Below are 17,188 nucleotides of genomic sequence, written 5' to 3'. Positions count from 1 at the left end.
ACCATATTACTAAAATCGAATGCATACAGTACATACTAAAATGTGCTTCTCAGACGATCTTCAGCTATCAGATTAACATCATTATGCTTTGAATTAGTCCGTATTTGCTTAGCATGTCAAAGTGATCTTGTTTTAGACTCAGACGTCTGTTTACAGTGCAAAACTAGTACATACGACTTGAGTTGGGTAATAAATAAATCACCACAGCATAACTTTCATAATCTGGCAATAAATCATCTGAAATGTCATCATCAATCTGAGGTGTTATTGTCTATGTTCCCACTGATAACATCTGTACGGTTTCTTGCAATGGAAAAACGTTCTTTTGTTATTACAAAGACCACCAAAGGCTCACACAGAGCACAGTGTCTATATCCTGGATCGGCCCCTACAAGCCCCTCAGCAGACAATGGCTAATTCTGCTCTCAATCTGCTCATAAATGCTTGTGTGTGTGTGTGTGTGTGTGTGTGTGTGTGTGTGTGTGTGTGTGTGTGTGTGTGTGTGTGTGTGTGTGTGTGTCAGGTGGACTCCAATGCCCACAACTCTTCTCGTGATGACGCCGCGGCAGCGCACAACGCGTCTCACGCAACGCTCTGTGTTTTGGAGAAGAACGGAAGATGGCGACCTCAAACAATCCGCGAAAATTCAGCGAGAAAATCGCCCTGCACAACCAGAAGCAGGCGGAGGAGACGGCGGCGTTTGAAGAGGTCATGAAAGACCTGAGCATCACGCGAGCAGCGCGGGTACGTGTGTCAGAAACGGCGGCTAAACGCGCGCATAGCGCAGCTGCTATGTAGGATGCAGCCTGTGTTTGATTTAAGAGCTCTCTTGTCGCCTGAGAGCCGTGACAAATCGGTGAAGGACGGCAGTGATGTCCCGGTGGTTGAGCGTAACGGGAGATGCTGAGGATGCTGCTGGAGAGAGATGCTGGACAGATGTCATGCACATCTGCACAGAGACCTGCTCCGGCCTTGAATGCATTGTGATTGCTTTTCGCTCTTTTATTTCTCGTTCTCGTTGTGTGTATCAGAAGCTGCTTATTTAATGACGAAATGTCATTGACCGGGGCAAGTTGTCACACGATGTATACCCTAGTAACTATTTTAAATTTAAAATCTAAAGGTTTTGTATTTTGGTAAAGTCTGTCCAACTAGGATTTTCATGTTTTTGTGAAAGCTGTTGGGTATAACAAATACATGCAAAAACCAAATCCATTGAAAGCATGGAAAATATATAAGCCTATATTTATATATAAAACTAGGCGCCAACACTGAAAAAAAAAAAGTGTAGAAACAATTGTCATTTTGAAAATGCTTGTAAATTTCATAAACAATTACAAAAAAAAAGAGTAACACTGAATTATACATGGCATTTTGACATTTAAAAAAAATTATTTTCTGTATTTTCTTTAAAAAAACGTACTCGAATACTCTGTATTACAACTTTTTTTTGTAAAGGCAACTTTTTTTGTTTAATCTGAAGTACTATATAAACTAAAAATAAAAATGAATTAAAAATGTAAAACATTAAAAATAATAAAAACAACAATTATTTGAATTAAAATGAAAGTGAACACAGAAAATCTAAAAATAAAATCTAATTAATTCAATATATTAGCAAAGTCTATAATAGTATATCAGTGATACAAAAATAAGTCAATCAATTTCAATGTCAGGTCAGGGCAAATTGTCGCATTCGTTATAATTTGTCCAAAACAGTGTTTGGTTTTTTTGTATTCTACTTTTGTATTATTTGGTTTATGTTATTTATTAACGTACACATTTTGTTGAATGTGCTATTTTACTTTCAAGAGTATTTCATACAGAAAAAAAAGTGTCTCAAATCAGTGTCAACATATGTTAAGTGAGCTGTATCTTTTTCCTGGGGAAAAAACAACCAATCAATCAATAATAAAATATAGAATAATTAAAAAAATTAACTAACCCTTACTAATATTAATTTGAGGACAATGCTTGGGCAATTTGCTCCAGCCTCTGTTTTCACCTTTTTGCTACAAAGCTATTAGTTTGTCCCTTGGTGTTGAACGTATTCTATACGTTAGTGTGCGTCACATAAGTCGATACCCATGTTTTGCTACTTTTTATTAACTCTCACTGGTCTGCTTTTCTCATTCTTCACATGATAAAGTGTTTTACTCCACGGTATCTGCTTTACGTTTCATTCATGCATTCATTACGTCATTCACTGCTGCTTTTCACGCACTGTTATTTTGCACAGCTGCAGTTACAGAAGACCCAGTATTTGCAACTAGGCCAGAATCGAGCTCAGTGCTATGGAGGGTCACTGCCCAATGTCAATCAGATTGGAAATAGCAACACTGACCTCCCTTTTCAGGTGAGACCTTAGAAACTTCATAAGTCTGAAAATTCTGTCGTGCACACTATGCTGTCACTTTATGAATGAAATATCCCTTCAGATGATCTAATCACAGTTTCATAAACATCCTAACTGGATAACGCTCATAGTGCATTCAAAGGGTCATTCCTCATAAGGTGCGGTCACGTTTACCATTGCTCTGTGAAATTTTGCCTGGCAAATTCCATTCATTTCAATAGGCGAAATAGTTCTCCGTGCAGATTTTGCTCATGTTCAAGTTGGTCATGCAGGCAAAAAATGGTCTATTTTCAATGTGACCACACTTTTTTATACAATACCTTTTCAACTTTGTAACTTAAAAGAATTGATTGAAATTGAAAATTGAATTGAAAAGACATTTTAACTCTAAATTATAACGAGTTATTATAACTATAAACACAATTGGCAAGAAAATTACCCATATTGAGCCTAACAGAGTGGACATAAAAGCAAGAGTTGGCTTATGAGAGTGTGCTTTATGTTTTTATTCTTTATATTGTCATCCGAGTTCTGTAATTGGAAACAAACTGCTTTTAGAGTGGGGCTAAGAGTTTTAGTCTGCGCTGTTGTTTCGCCACCAAAATGTTGTCACTTCGTGCAAGATGATGCCATTAAGACTTTTGTTAATTAAAGGGATGTTACAGAAGTCTAACTGGATGGAAAATTATGTTAAGGACAGAAAACTATTGTATTGGCGATATTATCAAAGCCAAAGGCATGTTTTGTTTGAAACCGAAAAACTATGAACATACAAATGTAATGTTTCTTAAGAAATTACCAGTTTATCATTTTAAAAGTTAGTTCATAGGGACACTCATATTAGTCCAATATTAGGACCCAAAATGTAATTGACACTTCTGCACTTAAAAATGTCTCGGTGCCATTGCATTAGGTACAAAATATCAAAGAAGTCATTCTGGAGCTTTTCTTAGTACTAAAAACATTTTTGTGAAATGTCAATAAGAAATTGATGCTTGCTTTGATATTCTGTTATTCAATCCAAAAACATCCAGACATCTTTAAGTGTGGATTAAAGGTCCAAATTCTTTTTACGCTGTGTAGTAGGAATGGCCCGGATCAGCTTTTAAAGCAAAGTATTAAACAAAGATTCGCATTTTTGTCTGGAAAACCTTTTTTATGAATTAGTTAAATGTAACAAAGTTGATGGAAACATGCGTCATTTCCTTCTTTATCATTGTTTTTCATTTATGACACATTAGCATAAGGATGTACGGGATGGTTCTCTGAGCTAGGGCTGGGCGATATAGCTAAAAAATGTATCAACGATATAATGTTTCATATCGTTCGGTATCGATAATTATTGACATTTTTTATAACCTTTTTTAAAACAAAGAGCAATAGAAAAAAACGTTTAAATTTAACCACTGTATTTTTTAATTAACCCAATTTATTGAGACAAACAACAAATATTTTTTGTTTTAACAGTCAGACACAAAATAAAAATTAAACAAATATCTCATTTCTAATGTTTTATATGCAGATTAAATAGGTCTGAAGGAAACTTTTGGCTTGTCTCCCGAAGCCACAGGAGGGCGCAATGAGCAAAATAATGCAGCACATTAAATTGTCAACGCAAAGGAAGTAACTGTCTATAAAAAAAAAAACGTGCATTACGTCTAAATTAACTCATATAAATCAAACATAATTTCGTAAATTGCATAAACAATTATGAGCAAAACAGCATTATGTATTTATGCACTGCTTAATACAAAGAGACGAATCGCCATTCACACAGATTGCCTTTAAAAACATATGAGATGCAGTGAAACGGAATAAACCTCCACAAATTCGTGACGTGTTTTCTAAAAGTTTAAACTGTCTGTTTTAACTATGAATGGCTTTCTATACATCTCTTGTGTGAGACGCGAGTGCAGCAGTCATATTTGTCCGTCTAAAAATGCGCTGAATATGCATCTGTGTGAATGGCTTGGTTTCGGTTTTAGCCTAATCAAGATCTTCTAAGCATTGAGCTACTATATTTCTCTAATATTTTGAATGAATAACGCAGCAGCGGCGCGTCTTGTGACTTATAAAACATTAAAATGCAACAACGTCACTTACATCATCATCACCGCATCTCGTGCTCCACTGATGACGCTCCCAGACGCACACCTAACATTTGATTGTACTATTTTTGCATTCAAATGCAAATGTTTATTTTAAATTCGACTAATATTCTTTTTTTATATTCACAATCTCCTCAGCAGAGGCAGGCACTGCACTCAATTCAGCATGTGTTCGTGTTTGTGTGTGCGCTCTGCGTCACTCATAGCACGGGCCTATATCGTGCGCTATATCGAACGTTTTTTCTATCGTTATCGAAGAAGGTGTACCGTCGATAAATATCGATACCGTTTTATGGCCCAGGCCTAATTACAACTCACAAATGCAACCAAAATAACAACAACAAAACCTTTAGTCACACATGATATCACCAGTCGTCTGATGACAGCTCATCACTGGCTTGTTCAGTGCGACAAGCAATGACAATTGTCAAGAAAGTCTGTCAGTTTTCTGTACTAAAATGTGCACATCTAGTATCCACATTAGGACACAAAGAGCAAAATGAAGTATGTCATTTAAAAAAAAAAAATGTATTGTTGAAAAAAATGCATTTTTACAGACAAATAATTTTAGATCATATTTAAAATATATATTATTGAATTATATATTATTATTTATTAATGTATTTATTATACACATTGCATCTATACATAATATTGATATTGATTGACATTTATTGATCCTTATCGATGTATCATTACACCCCTATAAAGAAGGTTATAAAAAAACGTTTAAATTTAACCACTGTATTTTTTAATTAACCCAATTTATTGAGACAAACAACAAATATTTTTTGTTTTAACAGTCAGACACAAAATAAAAATTAAACAAATATCTCATTTCTAATGTTTTATATGCAGATTAAATAGGTCTGAAGGAAACTTTTGGCTTGTCTCCCGAAGCCACAGGAGGGCGCAATGAGCAAAATAATGCAGCACATTAAATTGTCAACGCAAAGGAAGTAACTGTCTATAAAAAGAAAAACGTGCATTACGTCTAAATTAACTCATATAAATCAAATATAATTTCGTAAATTGCATAAACAATTATGAGCAAAACAGCATTATGTATTTATGCACTGCTTAATACAAAGAGACGAATCGCCATTCACACAGATTGCCTTTAAAAACATATGAGATGCAGTGAAACGGAATAAACCTCCACAAATTCGTGACGTGTTTTCTAAAAGTTTAAACTGTTTTAACTTTGAATGGCTTTCTATACATCTCTTGTGTGAGACGCGAGTGCAGCAGTCATATTTGTCCGTCTAAAAATGCGCTGAATATGCATCTGTGTGAATGGCTTGGTTTCGGTTTTAGCCTAATCAAGATCTTCTAAGCATTGAGCTACTATATTTCTCTAATATTTTGAATGAATAACGCAGCAGCGGCGCGTCTTGTGACTTATAAAACATTAAAATGCAACAACGTCACTTACATCATCATCACCGCATCTCGTGCTCCACTGATGACGCTCCCAGACGCACACCTAACATTTGATTGTACTATTTTTGCATTCAAATGCAAATGTTTATTTTAAATTCGACTAACATTCTTTTTTTTTTATTCACAATGTCCTCATCACAGGCAAGCACAGCACTCAATTCAGCATGTGTTCGTGTTTGTGTGTGCGGTCTGCATCACTCATAGCACGTGCCTATATCGTGCACTATATCGGAAACATTTTCTAGCGTTATCGAAGAGGGTGTACCGTTGATAAATATCGATACCGTTTTATCGCCCAGGCCTACTCTGAGCTTTCATACTGCTAGTCCATCTTCTGCGTGGAGCCGGTTTTGAGCTTTTATTTGCCCAACACTGCAGCAAAAGTCCTGATGCCTTGTGAAAACACATTTGAAGATCACTTAAATCCGATTCTTTTACAGACGACGGTTTTAGACACCAGTCGGACGTCCCGACATCACGGCCTGGTGGACCGCGTGTATCGTGACAGGAATCGCATCGCTTCTCCGCATCGTAGACCTCTCTCTGTGGACAAGCATGGACGTCAGATATCCTTCAGCTTTATTAAACACTGCCAAGTTTTTCTCAACTGATATGTATTTCTATGTGCGTGTATGAGACATTGTCCTTAACCCTAATTACATCGACAGCTGTCCCTATGGCTCAGTATATCTGTCACCACCTCCCGACACAAGTTGGAGAAGGTAAAGCAGCTTTTCTCATAACCTAATCAACAAAACGTGCTCAAAGGTTATAAATCAGTGTTTTTATGTGTTCCCACCTCTGCTGGTCTGCTGCAGAACCAACTCTGACTCAGCTCTACACCAGAGCGCTGTGAATCCAGCTCCACAGGACACTTTTGTTGGTGGATCTCAGGAACTGCAGTCGAAAGGAGTAAAAACATGTAAGAATTTGGGATGTTTTTTTTTCCATTTTTGTTAGCTTTTGCAATGCTGCATGAAATTAAAATTCATTTTCATTTCAAATACATCTTCAGGCCTTTAAGGTGTAGATGAGTCTGTTTCTTCATTAAAACAGTAGCATTGAGAAATGTAGCATTACACCACTGGCTCACCAATGGATCCTTTGCAGTGAATGGGTGCCATCAGAATGAGAGTCCAAACAGCTGATAAAACCATCACAATAATCCACAAGTAACCCTCACCACTCCAGTTCATCAATTAAAGTCTTGTGAAGCAAAAAGCTGCGTGTTTGTAAGAAACAAATCTATCAATACGTTTTTAACCAAATCATTTCCGACTAAAATACAAATCCCCTATCCACAATATTGCTTTCTCCAGTGAAAAAGTAGTCTCACCTGAATCAGGAGAGATATATGCACAGATCATGCACTTTTTACAAATAAAAACCGTTCTAAACAAATATGTTGGTGGATTTTGATGTTAGAGAACAACGGGACGGATCTTTTTCACTGGAGGAAGTGTTATTATGGATTTTGGCCAGAAGCGATGGCTTAAAAGTTGAATGACGCCTTAATGATGAAGCTGTTTCTTACAAACACGCAGCTTTTTGCTTCACAAGACATTCATTGATGAACTGGAGTGGTGAGAATTACTTGTAATGTTTTAATCAGCTGTTTGGACTCTCATTCCGACGGCACCCATTCACTGCAGAGGATCTACTGGTGAACAAGTGATGTAATGCTACATTTTCCAAAACTGTCACCATGAAGAAACAAACTGGCCTGAGGATGAGAACGTTTTCATTTTGGGGGTGAATGGTTCCTTTAACAAAAGTATTTCTCTGCTTATTAATATTTTAAAAACTTTTGTCTGCCAAAAGTCATGATGTGGTTCAACTAACATGCAGAAACATGCAAAAAAAAAAAAAAAAAAAAGGACCCCTGTAGATCCTCATCACTGACTGTCAAGGTCAATAAGTCTCTTAAAATATCAGATAATTTGACATTTTTATGTTGTAAAATGTCATATTGGTGACCCCTCAAATCATAAGGATATGTACTCTATGAATTAATATTGAAATTATGGTGTAAGGAAAATAAGTTATTATTTTTTACTTAGTGGTTACATCATATGACAAAACCAACATGGATATAAAGAGAACATGGCATGTGTTTTAATTAGATTTTTAAAATATTATTTTTATTGTGGACGCTTTCCACTGTCATTGACCTACATGTATTTGTGATATGTTTTTTCTCATGTACAATGTCCTGGTAGGAGTTCATCCATATCTCCCTCTCTTTCTGCAGTGCTGTTGCTCACCCCTCCAGATACAGAGGACACTGAATCAGAGATGGAGCAAGACGAGCCCAAAGCATCTCTGCATACAGAGTCCTGTGACGTTCCTGGGATTAAGTGAGTTTATCATGACTAAAACTTTTTTCCCCATCTGCTGGAAATCATGGAACACTTCAAGGTCCCATGTTTTACACCTTTCTGGAGTTTTATTTTAGGTTTTGATGTCCTTAAGAATATATATTTGCGCTATAAGTACCAAGAACCATCTCAATATATTTTTACAGCTCTTTTCTCAGGAGCTCTGCTGAGAACAGGTCGATTTTGGCCTGTCTAATTAATATTCATGAGCCTCTCTTCTGATTGGCCTGTTGTGTTCTGAGTGACGCACGGCCAGGAGAACCACAGGTAACTAGGGTCAGCCGACGTCACAGCGCTAGCTGGAGGCAGTAAAACAAAGGTATTGGAGAGTGCAAGTGCAAGGCTGCAGCCAGACCCTTCTACTGTACATGTTAGATGTGATGCACCTCATAGTAACAATACTAGATCGTCCATCCGTTTTAAGTGAGAGTGTAACGTTACAGGTCAGCCGATCTGGTTTTGTGGTTAAAGTTAATCTTTTCGACATGTTTCCGTGTTGTTATCGTTGCTCAGCAATGGCAAGGACGCGATGTTGTCTGGGGGTTTGGCAAAAGGAGAGTGGGACGGTGGGCGGTGCTCGGGGTGTTGACCGAAGGCGGTGACTGTGTAGTTCTGACGTCAACTTTTTACGGAAGTCACAACGGTTCATGAAAAATCGCAGCTACTTTAAGCAGGATGTGTGAATTTTACTGTGGACTGACTGTTTTGAAACTTATATGGTAGTCACATAGCACCTAGACCTCAGTTATCATGAAAAAAGCCAGGAAATGTCAGTTTTGAAAATATGGGACCTTTAAATAACCTTTGAATTAGCATGAGTAGACACAATGAAGTGTGGCTGCAACTTTAGATCCTAAATTGACACTCACCATGTGCCAAATTGAGGTAAAAATGGTCTGAAGGAAAATTAAATGGTAAAATATAGTTTGGGTAAATAATTGGCCAAAGGAACTGCAACATTACATGGCTTTATTTGAACCGTATGAATGAAATTCTTGACTTGCTGATATAAGTGTTATGACAGATTCAGACATACTGTACAAATCTCCTCCTATAGAACACATCTATCACAACTTTTTTTATTTTGGATTATTCCTCACATTAAGCATCCATAATGAAAAAATAACCTGCTTAAACAGCACGGCTTGTGTTTGAATTCAGAATATGTGTGATTAAAGGACCATCATTTCATTTCTAGCAATCTATGAGGTCCCAAGAAAGTCTGATTCTAATATTTAAATGAGGGATGCACCAGTGTATTGACCAATAATCAGTATGGCTTATAAAAGCAATTATCTGCACTATCAGCCATTGTTTAAAAACTGAAGACGATCAGAGCAGATTCTATTCTGTCCAGAACGCTGTAGGACCTCAGTTCAAGCAGCAGCGCGGAGCACAAGTCTTTTCCACTTATAAGGTATAGTGCAAAATAAATATGAATGAACATCAGTTCACAGTTGGTTAGTAAGCAATAAAAAAACACTAAAGAGGAGCCTAATTACTGATAATTATATATGTATGTTTGAATAAATCTGTCATGAAGACAAGTAAAGAAAACCTGTACTAATACCTAATTGCATTGTACAAACATTTCAGTTTTCATTTGAGTGTGATTATTATATCTGAAAATAAATACCAGTAGTAGTTTGGTCTCTGTTGTTAATTTTAACCTCTAATATTATAGCAGTGTACCAAATGAGAGGCTTCCCTGTGTAGTTTACAGCATTAGTTGGAAGAGATTGCTTTCCTTTAGAAAACCAAACTATTGGTACCTGCAGATTTCAATTCTGAATAATTGGCAGAGAAATATGGGTGCATCCATTCCCCCCCCCCCGAAAAAATGACAAATCAAGCAGTTGAGATTACAAAATCTAAAATTATAATTTGAATGCAGTTTTTTTTAATTGCCAATTGTGAAGTGCTTTATAATTGCATTTTCATTAATTTGATTGATTTTTCTATTATTATTTTCCATTAATAATTAGAATTTTTTTCTGAACATTTTCTGTTTTCATTTGAAAGTTTTTGTAAGTTGTGTGTTTTTGTCATTTTTAGTTTGTTTTTTTATGTGTCTAAGTAGTTTTTATTCATTTTTATTTCAATTTTAGTTTTAGTTATTTTAGTGTTTAACTAAATGAAATTGAGAAATGTTTCCTTGGCAACAAAGGTCTTTTTAATTTCTTATTTCAGTTAATGTTCAGTTAATTTTATTTAAAATAACGAAGATGTTTTATTTTTCGTTTCGGTTTTAGTGAACTATAATAACCCTGGATCATTGACAAAGAATTAGTGTAAATATATGAGTATGAATATTCTGATGTGTTGACGGTCTGTTGTTGTCATAGCCGATGACGATGGACAGCCTGTCTCTGGAGCAGCAGTTGTCTCAGTACTCACTGCTGAGTTTACTGAACGACCTGCAGAAACAGCCACACAGCCTCCCTCAGAACATTCGTCTCATACGCCTCCCGCCTCTCACCGTAAGCTCCACCCCCAACACCACCAGCCAATCACAGACAGCCACAAGCGGAACTGCCAGCTCGGTATATTTTTATTCTGCTGTACACAGTTTGCTTTAGGTTGATAGGGTTAATTCAGATATGTATCTCTTTCTCCCAACAGTACCGCAGTCAGACCGGCTCTTCAGCCAATCAGTCACCCTCGTCTCCAGTGTCCAATCAGGGCTTCTCACCCGGCGGCTCACCACAAGTAAGCATAACACTTCTATGGTTTCATTCTTACACTCACTTTGTAGTCTTTCATACACTACCGGACAAATGTTTGGAAAGAAAGATTTTCCCTTATGCTCACCAAGACTGATTTTAATTGATTAAAAAAAGAACTGATATCTGCTTAAAAATATATGTACAATTTTTGTGATGCAAAGCATCATTACTCCAATCTTCAGTGTCACATGATCTTCAGAAATTATTCTAATTTGCTGCTCAAGAAACATATCTTATTATTTTCTTTGTTGAAATATATTTCTAACATTTTTGTGGAAATCATGATAAAGGATTGTTTGATGAATACAATGTTAATTTGAAATAGACATCATTTTAACAATATAAATGATTTATTTTGATCAATTCAATGTGTCCTTGCTGAATAAAAGTATTCATTTTTCAAAAATCTTTAGAAAAAATCTAAAAATCTTAGACTAAACTTTTGAATAGCACATCAGGGTTTCTACAAAATATTAAGCAGTGCAGCTGTTTTCAACATTGATAATAATGGGAAATGAGCAGCAAATCAGCATATTAGTATGATTTCTGAAGAATCATGTGACACTGAAGACTGGAGTAATGATACTGAAAATTCAGCTGCGCATCACAGGAATACATTATATTTTAAAATACATTCAAATAGAAAATTGTCAAATTAAATTGTAATAATATTTCACAATATTGCTGTTTTTACTGTATTTTGGATTAAATCAATTCAGCCTTGGTGAGCACAAGAGACTTATTTTAAAAACATTGAAAAATTATAACTATTCCAAACTTTTGATCAGTAGTAGTATTCAGTATGTGGCTAATTTTCTTCAGATGTATTGCTCATAATGTGTGTCTTTACAGCATATTCAGGTGGTTGGAAGCATCTTTGGAGATTCATTTTATGATCAGCAACTTCCATCCAGACAGACCAATGCCCTTTCAAACCAGGTACATGTGCTTTATGTACATGTGCATATTATGTATATACAGTTTAGTAGTATTACAGTAATATTTCTTTATTGATTTTATTTTTATAATTTGATTAAATTATATTAATAATAATAAATGCATAAAAGAAATCACTAAAATTGCTATTAGATGTGTTTTACCAAGTTGTTCTGCTGTATTTTTAAGAAGTAATGCACTTAGTTTCATGGCCTGTATGAATGAATGAATAAATAAATATGTATGTATGAATGTACGTATGTATGTATAACATGTTACAATTGTATAATATATGTTAAAATTTTTTTATTTAATTTATTGTTCAAATGACTTTAAAACTCTCTCATGCTGATGGAGAAGCTGGAGCAGTTCAACATGAACATGATGGAGAATCCGGGCGGCTCTAGTCACTGTTCAACGCTGAACTACACACAAGCAGCCATGATGGGTCTAACCGGGAGCCACGGCGGTCAGCAGGACGCGCTGCAGCTCGGTTACAGTAGCCATGGCAACATCCCCAACATCATTCTCACAGGTATTGTGTGTCTTTCGCTTCAACATCAACTTCTCTATACAAATGTCTTTCCAAGAGATGTCAGAGAGGTGCATTTATAATTGCACTGAGGGTCTTTAATATCTATACCTGTGCCTCACAACCTTTTTGGGGTCTATCCATTATCCAGGTCCTTTAGCGCCCCCACACAATAAGCATACTTGTTAATTATTCCAACAGGATTTCACTTAAATTTCTAGTTTGTGTAGCCTGCATCCTCATATGAGGACATTATATTTTAGTGAATTTCTCTGAGACTATACATGCCACAGTTTTAAGTCTAGATGTCCTGTACAGAGCACATTCAGGGCTTTTCAGAGATACTAAATGCTTGGATATTTCACTATGACCAATCCCTCTCCTTGGTCTTCAAAAATGTCTGATTTTAGTTTAGTGACACACTTATGGAAATATGATTTTTTTTGTAATTATCATTTAAATCAAATTTTTAAACTGTGTGTCATAAATCAACATCTCGGGAAAATGTTATGGGGTTTCAAATCAAAATATGACTTTCTGTTACGAAACAGGACGTTGATTTCATACATGTCCTCATATGAGGACACCGGGACTAAAAGCATGTTTATTACGCATTTTGGGAGACACAACCAATGAATAGGGAAAGAAAATATATTAAAATATTTCTATGAAATATTATATATTATTATGAAAATCTTGTCAATTATTACTCCCATTATTACACTTCTTTTTTCATTACATGTTTCCCCAAAAACACAAACAAAAACACTCTGCTTCGTGTCGTGCCTAACAACGCCCTTCAGCCGTGATTTATTCACGTTACAGCACGGCCTTGAGTACCTAATTGCTTACATATAATAATGGTATTTTTATGTAGCCAGCTTTATTAATGTTTATCAGTAACTAGTTATATTCTAATTGCACTTAGATAACATGACCAACACTTCACTTGCTAGTAGCTAGCTATCATAACTAGATATCACTTTGCTTAAAGGGTTAGTTCACCCAAAAATGAAAATTCTGTCATTAATTACTCACCCTCATGTTGTTCCAAACCCGTAAGACCTTCATAGATATATTTGATGAAATCCGAGAGCTCTCAGACCCTCCATAGACAGCAACACAACTACCACGATCAATGCACAAAAACGTTGCAAGGACATCTGTAAAATAGTCCATGTGACGTCAGCGGTTCAACTGTAAGTTTACAAAGCTACGAGAATACTTTGTGCGCAAAGAAAACAAAAAGAGCAACTTTATTCAACAACTCTTCTCCTCCTCATTTCATCTGCAGCGGTGCGCTGCCATTGTGGAGAGAGTATCACAACGCATTACATTACATTACTTTTTTACAGTTACATTACTTTAATCAAGTAATCGAAATAGTTACAATACTTATTACATTTTAAATAAGGTAACTTGTAATCTGTAACCTATTACATTTGCAAAGTAGCCTTCCCAACACTGGTTCCCAGGAGTAAGCATTTCAGCTGACAGTTTGATTTGTCTCACATTAGTAACGGGAGAATCTCCGCCGAGTCTCTCCAAAGAACTCACCAGCTCGTTGGCCAGCGTTGGTGACGTCAGCTTTGACGCGGACTCTCAGTTCCCGTTGGACGAGTTGAAGATTGACCCCTTGACACTGGACGGACTGCACATGCTCAACGACCCGGATATGGTTCTCGCCGACCCGGCCACGGAGGACACGTTCCGCATGGATCGACTGTGAAGCTGTGAATGCACTTCGAAGCCAGACATTCCTCTGCATGGCGTCTCTGTTCACCATCTGGTCAGTGGCCGTCCACGTCCCCCCAACCACCTACGTAACAGCATGCTGCCAAACCGCTCGTGGCCAGGGGCCGGTGGAGGCGGCGGCCAGGGTTTGGGGGGGGTGGTGGAGGTGGAAGTGCTGTATCCACACTGGATAGTTTCCAATGCGCAATACCATCCACCATCCACTCTCTTCACGTATTCATGGTTTGGCTAGTCGCCAATGCGCGGTTTCTATTTATTCCTTTTTAGTTGTTTATCCTTTTGATTTCATGGATCATCCTATGTTTATTCGTATTTACATTTCCAAATTTCATCTATTTTTTAATGTTTGCATAACTATGCCATGTCTTTGAAGAAATATCCATCTGTGTGATGATGTGTGTGAAATCGACATATTTGTTTCGATTGTATTTATTATAATTATTTTTTTAATTACAGATCTAAATATATATTATTTAATCATATTTATGTAAGGAGCACTACTCCCCCAGGTTGTGTATCAAGGGTTTAAGGGAGCGTTGCTCATTGTACGCCGGAAGGCATAAAGTTTGCTTTTACAAAATGGCTTCCATGACGATTCGTTTTGCTAGCATTTTTTGTATCATCCAAACATCTCAAGATGTCACGATCGGTTTCATTCTTTCGGTATCAAGTTTCTTGCAGGAGGACAGCAGTCTCTAAATAGAAATGTGACCCATCTTTTGGTGTTTTTGTGGACTGTCGCGTGACTTTCTGTACGCATACGTTATTTATTTGAATGTTATGGCTGAAATGTACGCTTCAACGGTGGTCAGTAAATATGTGACCCTCGAGCTGCTGCAGAAACCTGCTGAACACTTCACTGTGAGAGGACCTGATTTTGCCTTACATGAACAAAATGCTGTTTTTAACTTTTAATGTGTTTTTCTAATCGTCCCTCTCGATATTTTTGTTTTAACAATGCCATTTTGTTTAGTATCGAATGCTGTGTAGTTTGTACTTGTACTGCCAAACTTAACTCAAGGTTCTGTTGTGAAGCTGATGTCAGTCATCTGGCTTGGGGAGAGTAATGCTCCTTATTCTGTGCTGTTTATGGGAGTTTGTGTTTGTCATTCCCATGCGTATGTTCAAGCCCTGTCGCACCTTGATCAAGTGATGTGTTTTTCCCCTCGAGTGCTATAGGAAGGAACTAAGGAATCACTCATTTACAATTCAGTGACGCAGTTATGATCTCTATACTGTATACAGTGGGGTCCAAAAAACACAGCTTTTTGGTTCAAACCTGGAGTGAAAAGCGTTCAAATCAATGAAGCAAAGGGAATGATAAGAAAGATATATTAGGATTCAAATGTGAATTTTGATATTTATTTCTTTATTTTATTTTTCGTTAAACTGGTGCATTGATAATTGTAGAGGCTTGTTTCTGCCATGGAATAAAAAGAAAAAAAAAAGTTAATTTTGACTTAATCTCACAATTTTTCATGCAATTATGAGTTCATCCAGGTGGATGCTGCACACTGGTGGTGGATGAGGAGATATCCCCTGACAATGTAAAGCGCTTTGAGTGCCTAGAAAAGCACTATATAAATGTAATGAATGAATTAATTAATTTATATCTCATGATTCTGACTTTTTAGTTAGCAAAAAAAAAAAAAAAAGTTGCAAGATGTTATCTTACAATTGCAATATGTAAACATGATCCTGCGAGAAAAAAGTCAAAATAGTGAGATAAAAAAATCACAATTACCTTTTTTATTTTTTATCCCATGGCGAAAACAAGCCTCCACAGAATATACACAGAGTTCTGGCATGAAACTCTAGATGGCGCAGTCCGATAGGTCTAACTCAATCTGACCTAATGACATCATTATCACATGGCACAGCTGATTGGTTCTCTCCTGTATCGGCAGCCAATGAGCTCGCTGCACAACATTCAAATATATGACTAGTGCTTGCCGTAGCAGTGCAGTTGCTTCAGAAATCCTCCACCTTCCCCAGCTCCACCTGTATAGATCTGCTACAAGGTGATTCATGTATGCTATATGGGGGTTATTTCATGTATGTTATATTTGCAGCAGCAATATTTCTTACATGCTCACAGCAACATGTTGTGGATGTATTGGCAGTATCAAGTCTCGGTACTTGCTCTGCAGCAGCAGCAGCATAGCAGATCTATTCCGCCAAGACCAAATACATTAACATTGTCATGTACATTCTCATGCCAATCCCATATATATATAATTTTTTTTTTTTTTGGACCCCACTGTATCTAACTTGTCAGTCTAAAAACAACATGTTTATAATACAGGGGATGAAGAGCAAGGTGAAGTTTTTGGCAATTGAACAAGATGTTTCCTGCTAAAGTTTTAGTAATTTTGGTTCAGCCAGATACATTTTGGTCATCTCGGTCCTTGAAGGAAATAATAACTCTTAAAACTGTGCAAATACAATTTGTGATTCCTATGCAATCTAAAAGCATTAATCAACCAACAATCTGGAATATTTCTGGTTGAATATGAATAGTATATTTAGGGCTGAGAAATAGGGATTGGCTCAGATGGTGGATACACTGTAGTTTATTTAGAAGTTACAAAAACTGCAATACTCGCTTTAGTTTTTCTTCTTCAAACTGTGCCATTCAGAATGGTGTTTTCATATGTTTTACCATGAGCGCGTTTCTCTCCTGAAAATAGTGTACATAAAGCTTATCACTGGAATATGACGACTGCATGTCAAAATGAGAAAAACCTTTAGAACAAGCTCTTCGTTAGCTTTTTGGTATGAAGTCTTCATTAACTTGGCTGATTCCAGTAAAAAGATTCACTGCACATAAACCAATGTAGACCCCCGAGACACAGTGCATGTATTAGTTAATGCTAGTGGTGTCATTTTACCACGTCTATGATCATGTTTAGAAACAGAATGTATTTATGGGGCTCCGTGTTCTGATAGTGCAT

At 36.6% G+C, this 17,188-nt stretch overlaps 1 protein-coding gene across 1 annotated transcript; it reads left to right on the top strand.

Moving 5' to 3' along the window:
* Positions 1-569: 569 nt before the first annotated feature.
* On the top strand, positions 570-15,666 carry LOC107597189 (CREB-regulated transcription coactivator 1-like). Its single transcript, XM_016288144.1, has 12 exons — positions 570-744; positions 2,240-2,356; positions 6,348-6,473; positions 6,568-6,629; positions 6,726-6,829; positions 8,159-8,264; positions 9,594-9,702; positions 10,631-10,828; positions 10,908-10,994; positions 11,864-11,950; positions 12,308-12,482; positions 13,997-15,666. The coding sequence occupies exons 1-12, from the start codon at positions 619-621 to the stop codon at positions 14,206-14,208; spliced, it is 1,509 nt and encodes a 502-aa protein (XP_016143630.1). The 5' UTR covers positions 570-618; the 3' UTR covers positions 14,209-15,666.
* The last annotated feature ends 1,522 nt before the right edge of the window (positions 15,667-17,188 follow it).

Source organism: Sinocyclocheilus grahami, unplaced genomic scaffold (assembly GCF_001515645.1).
Source record: "Sinocyclocheilus grahami isolate Dianchi unplaced genomic scaffold, SAMN03320097.WGS_v1.1 scaffold229.1, whole genome shotgun sequence".
Taxonomy (NCBI): domain Eukaryota; kingdom Metazoa; phylum Chordata; class Actinopteri; order Cypriniformes; family Cyprinidae; genus Sinocyclocheilus; species Sinocyclocheilus grahami.
Note: the sequence above shows the minus strand (reverse complement) of the source record. Positions and strands in the feature narration are given on the sequence as shown.

Bases quoted from the DNA above. Each gene is read 5' to 3' on its own strand.
- LOC107597189 (XM_016288144.1), top strand. From the start codon at position 619: ATGGCGACCTCAAACAATCCGCGAAAATTCAGCGAGAAAATCGCCCTG. The intron at 2,357-6,347 runs GTGAGACCTTAG...ATTCTTTTACAG, and splicing joins ACACTGACCTCCCTTTTCAG to ACGACGGTTTTAGACACCAG. The intron at 6,830-8,158 runs GTAAGAATTTGG...CTCTTTCTGCAG, and splicing joins GTCGAAAGGAGTAAAAACAT to TGCTGTTGCTCACCCCTCCA.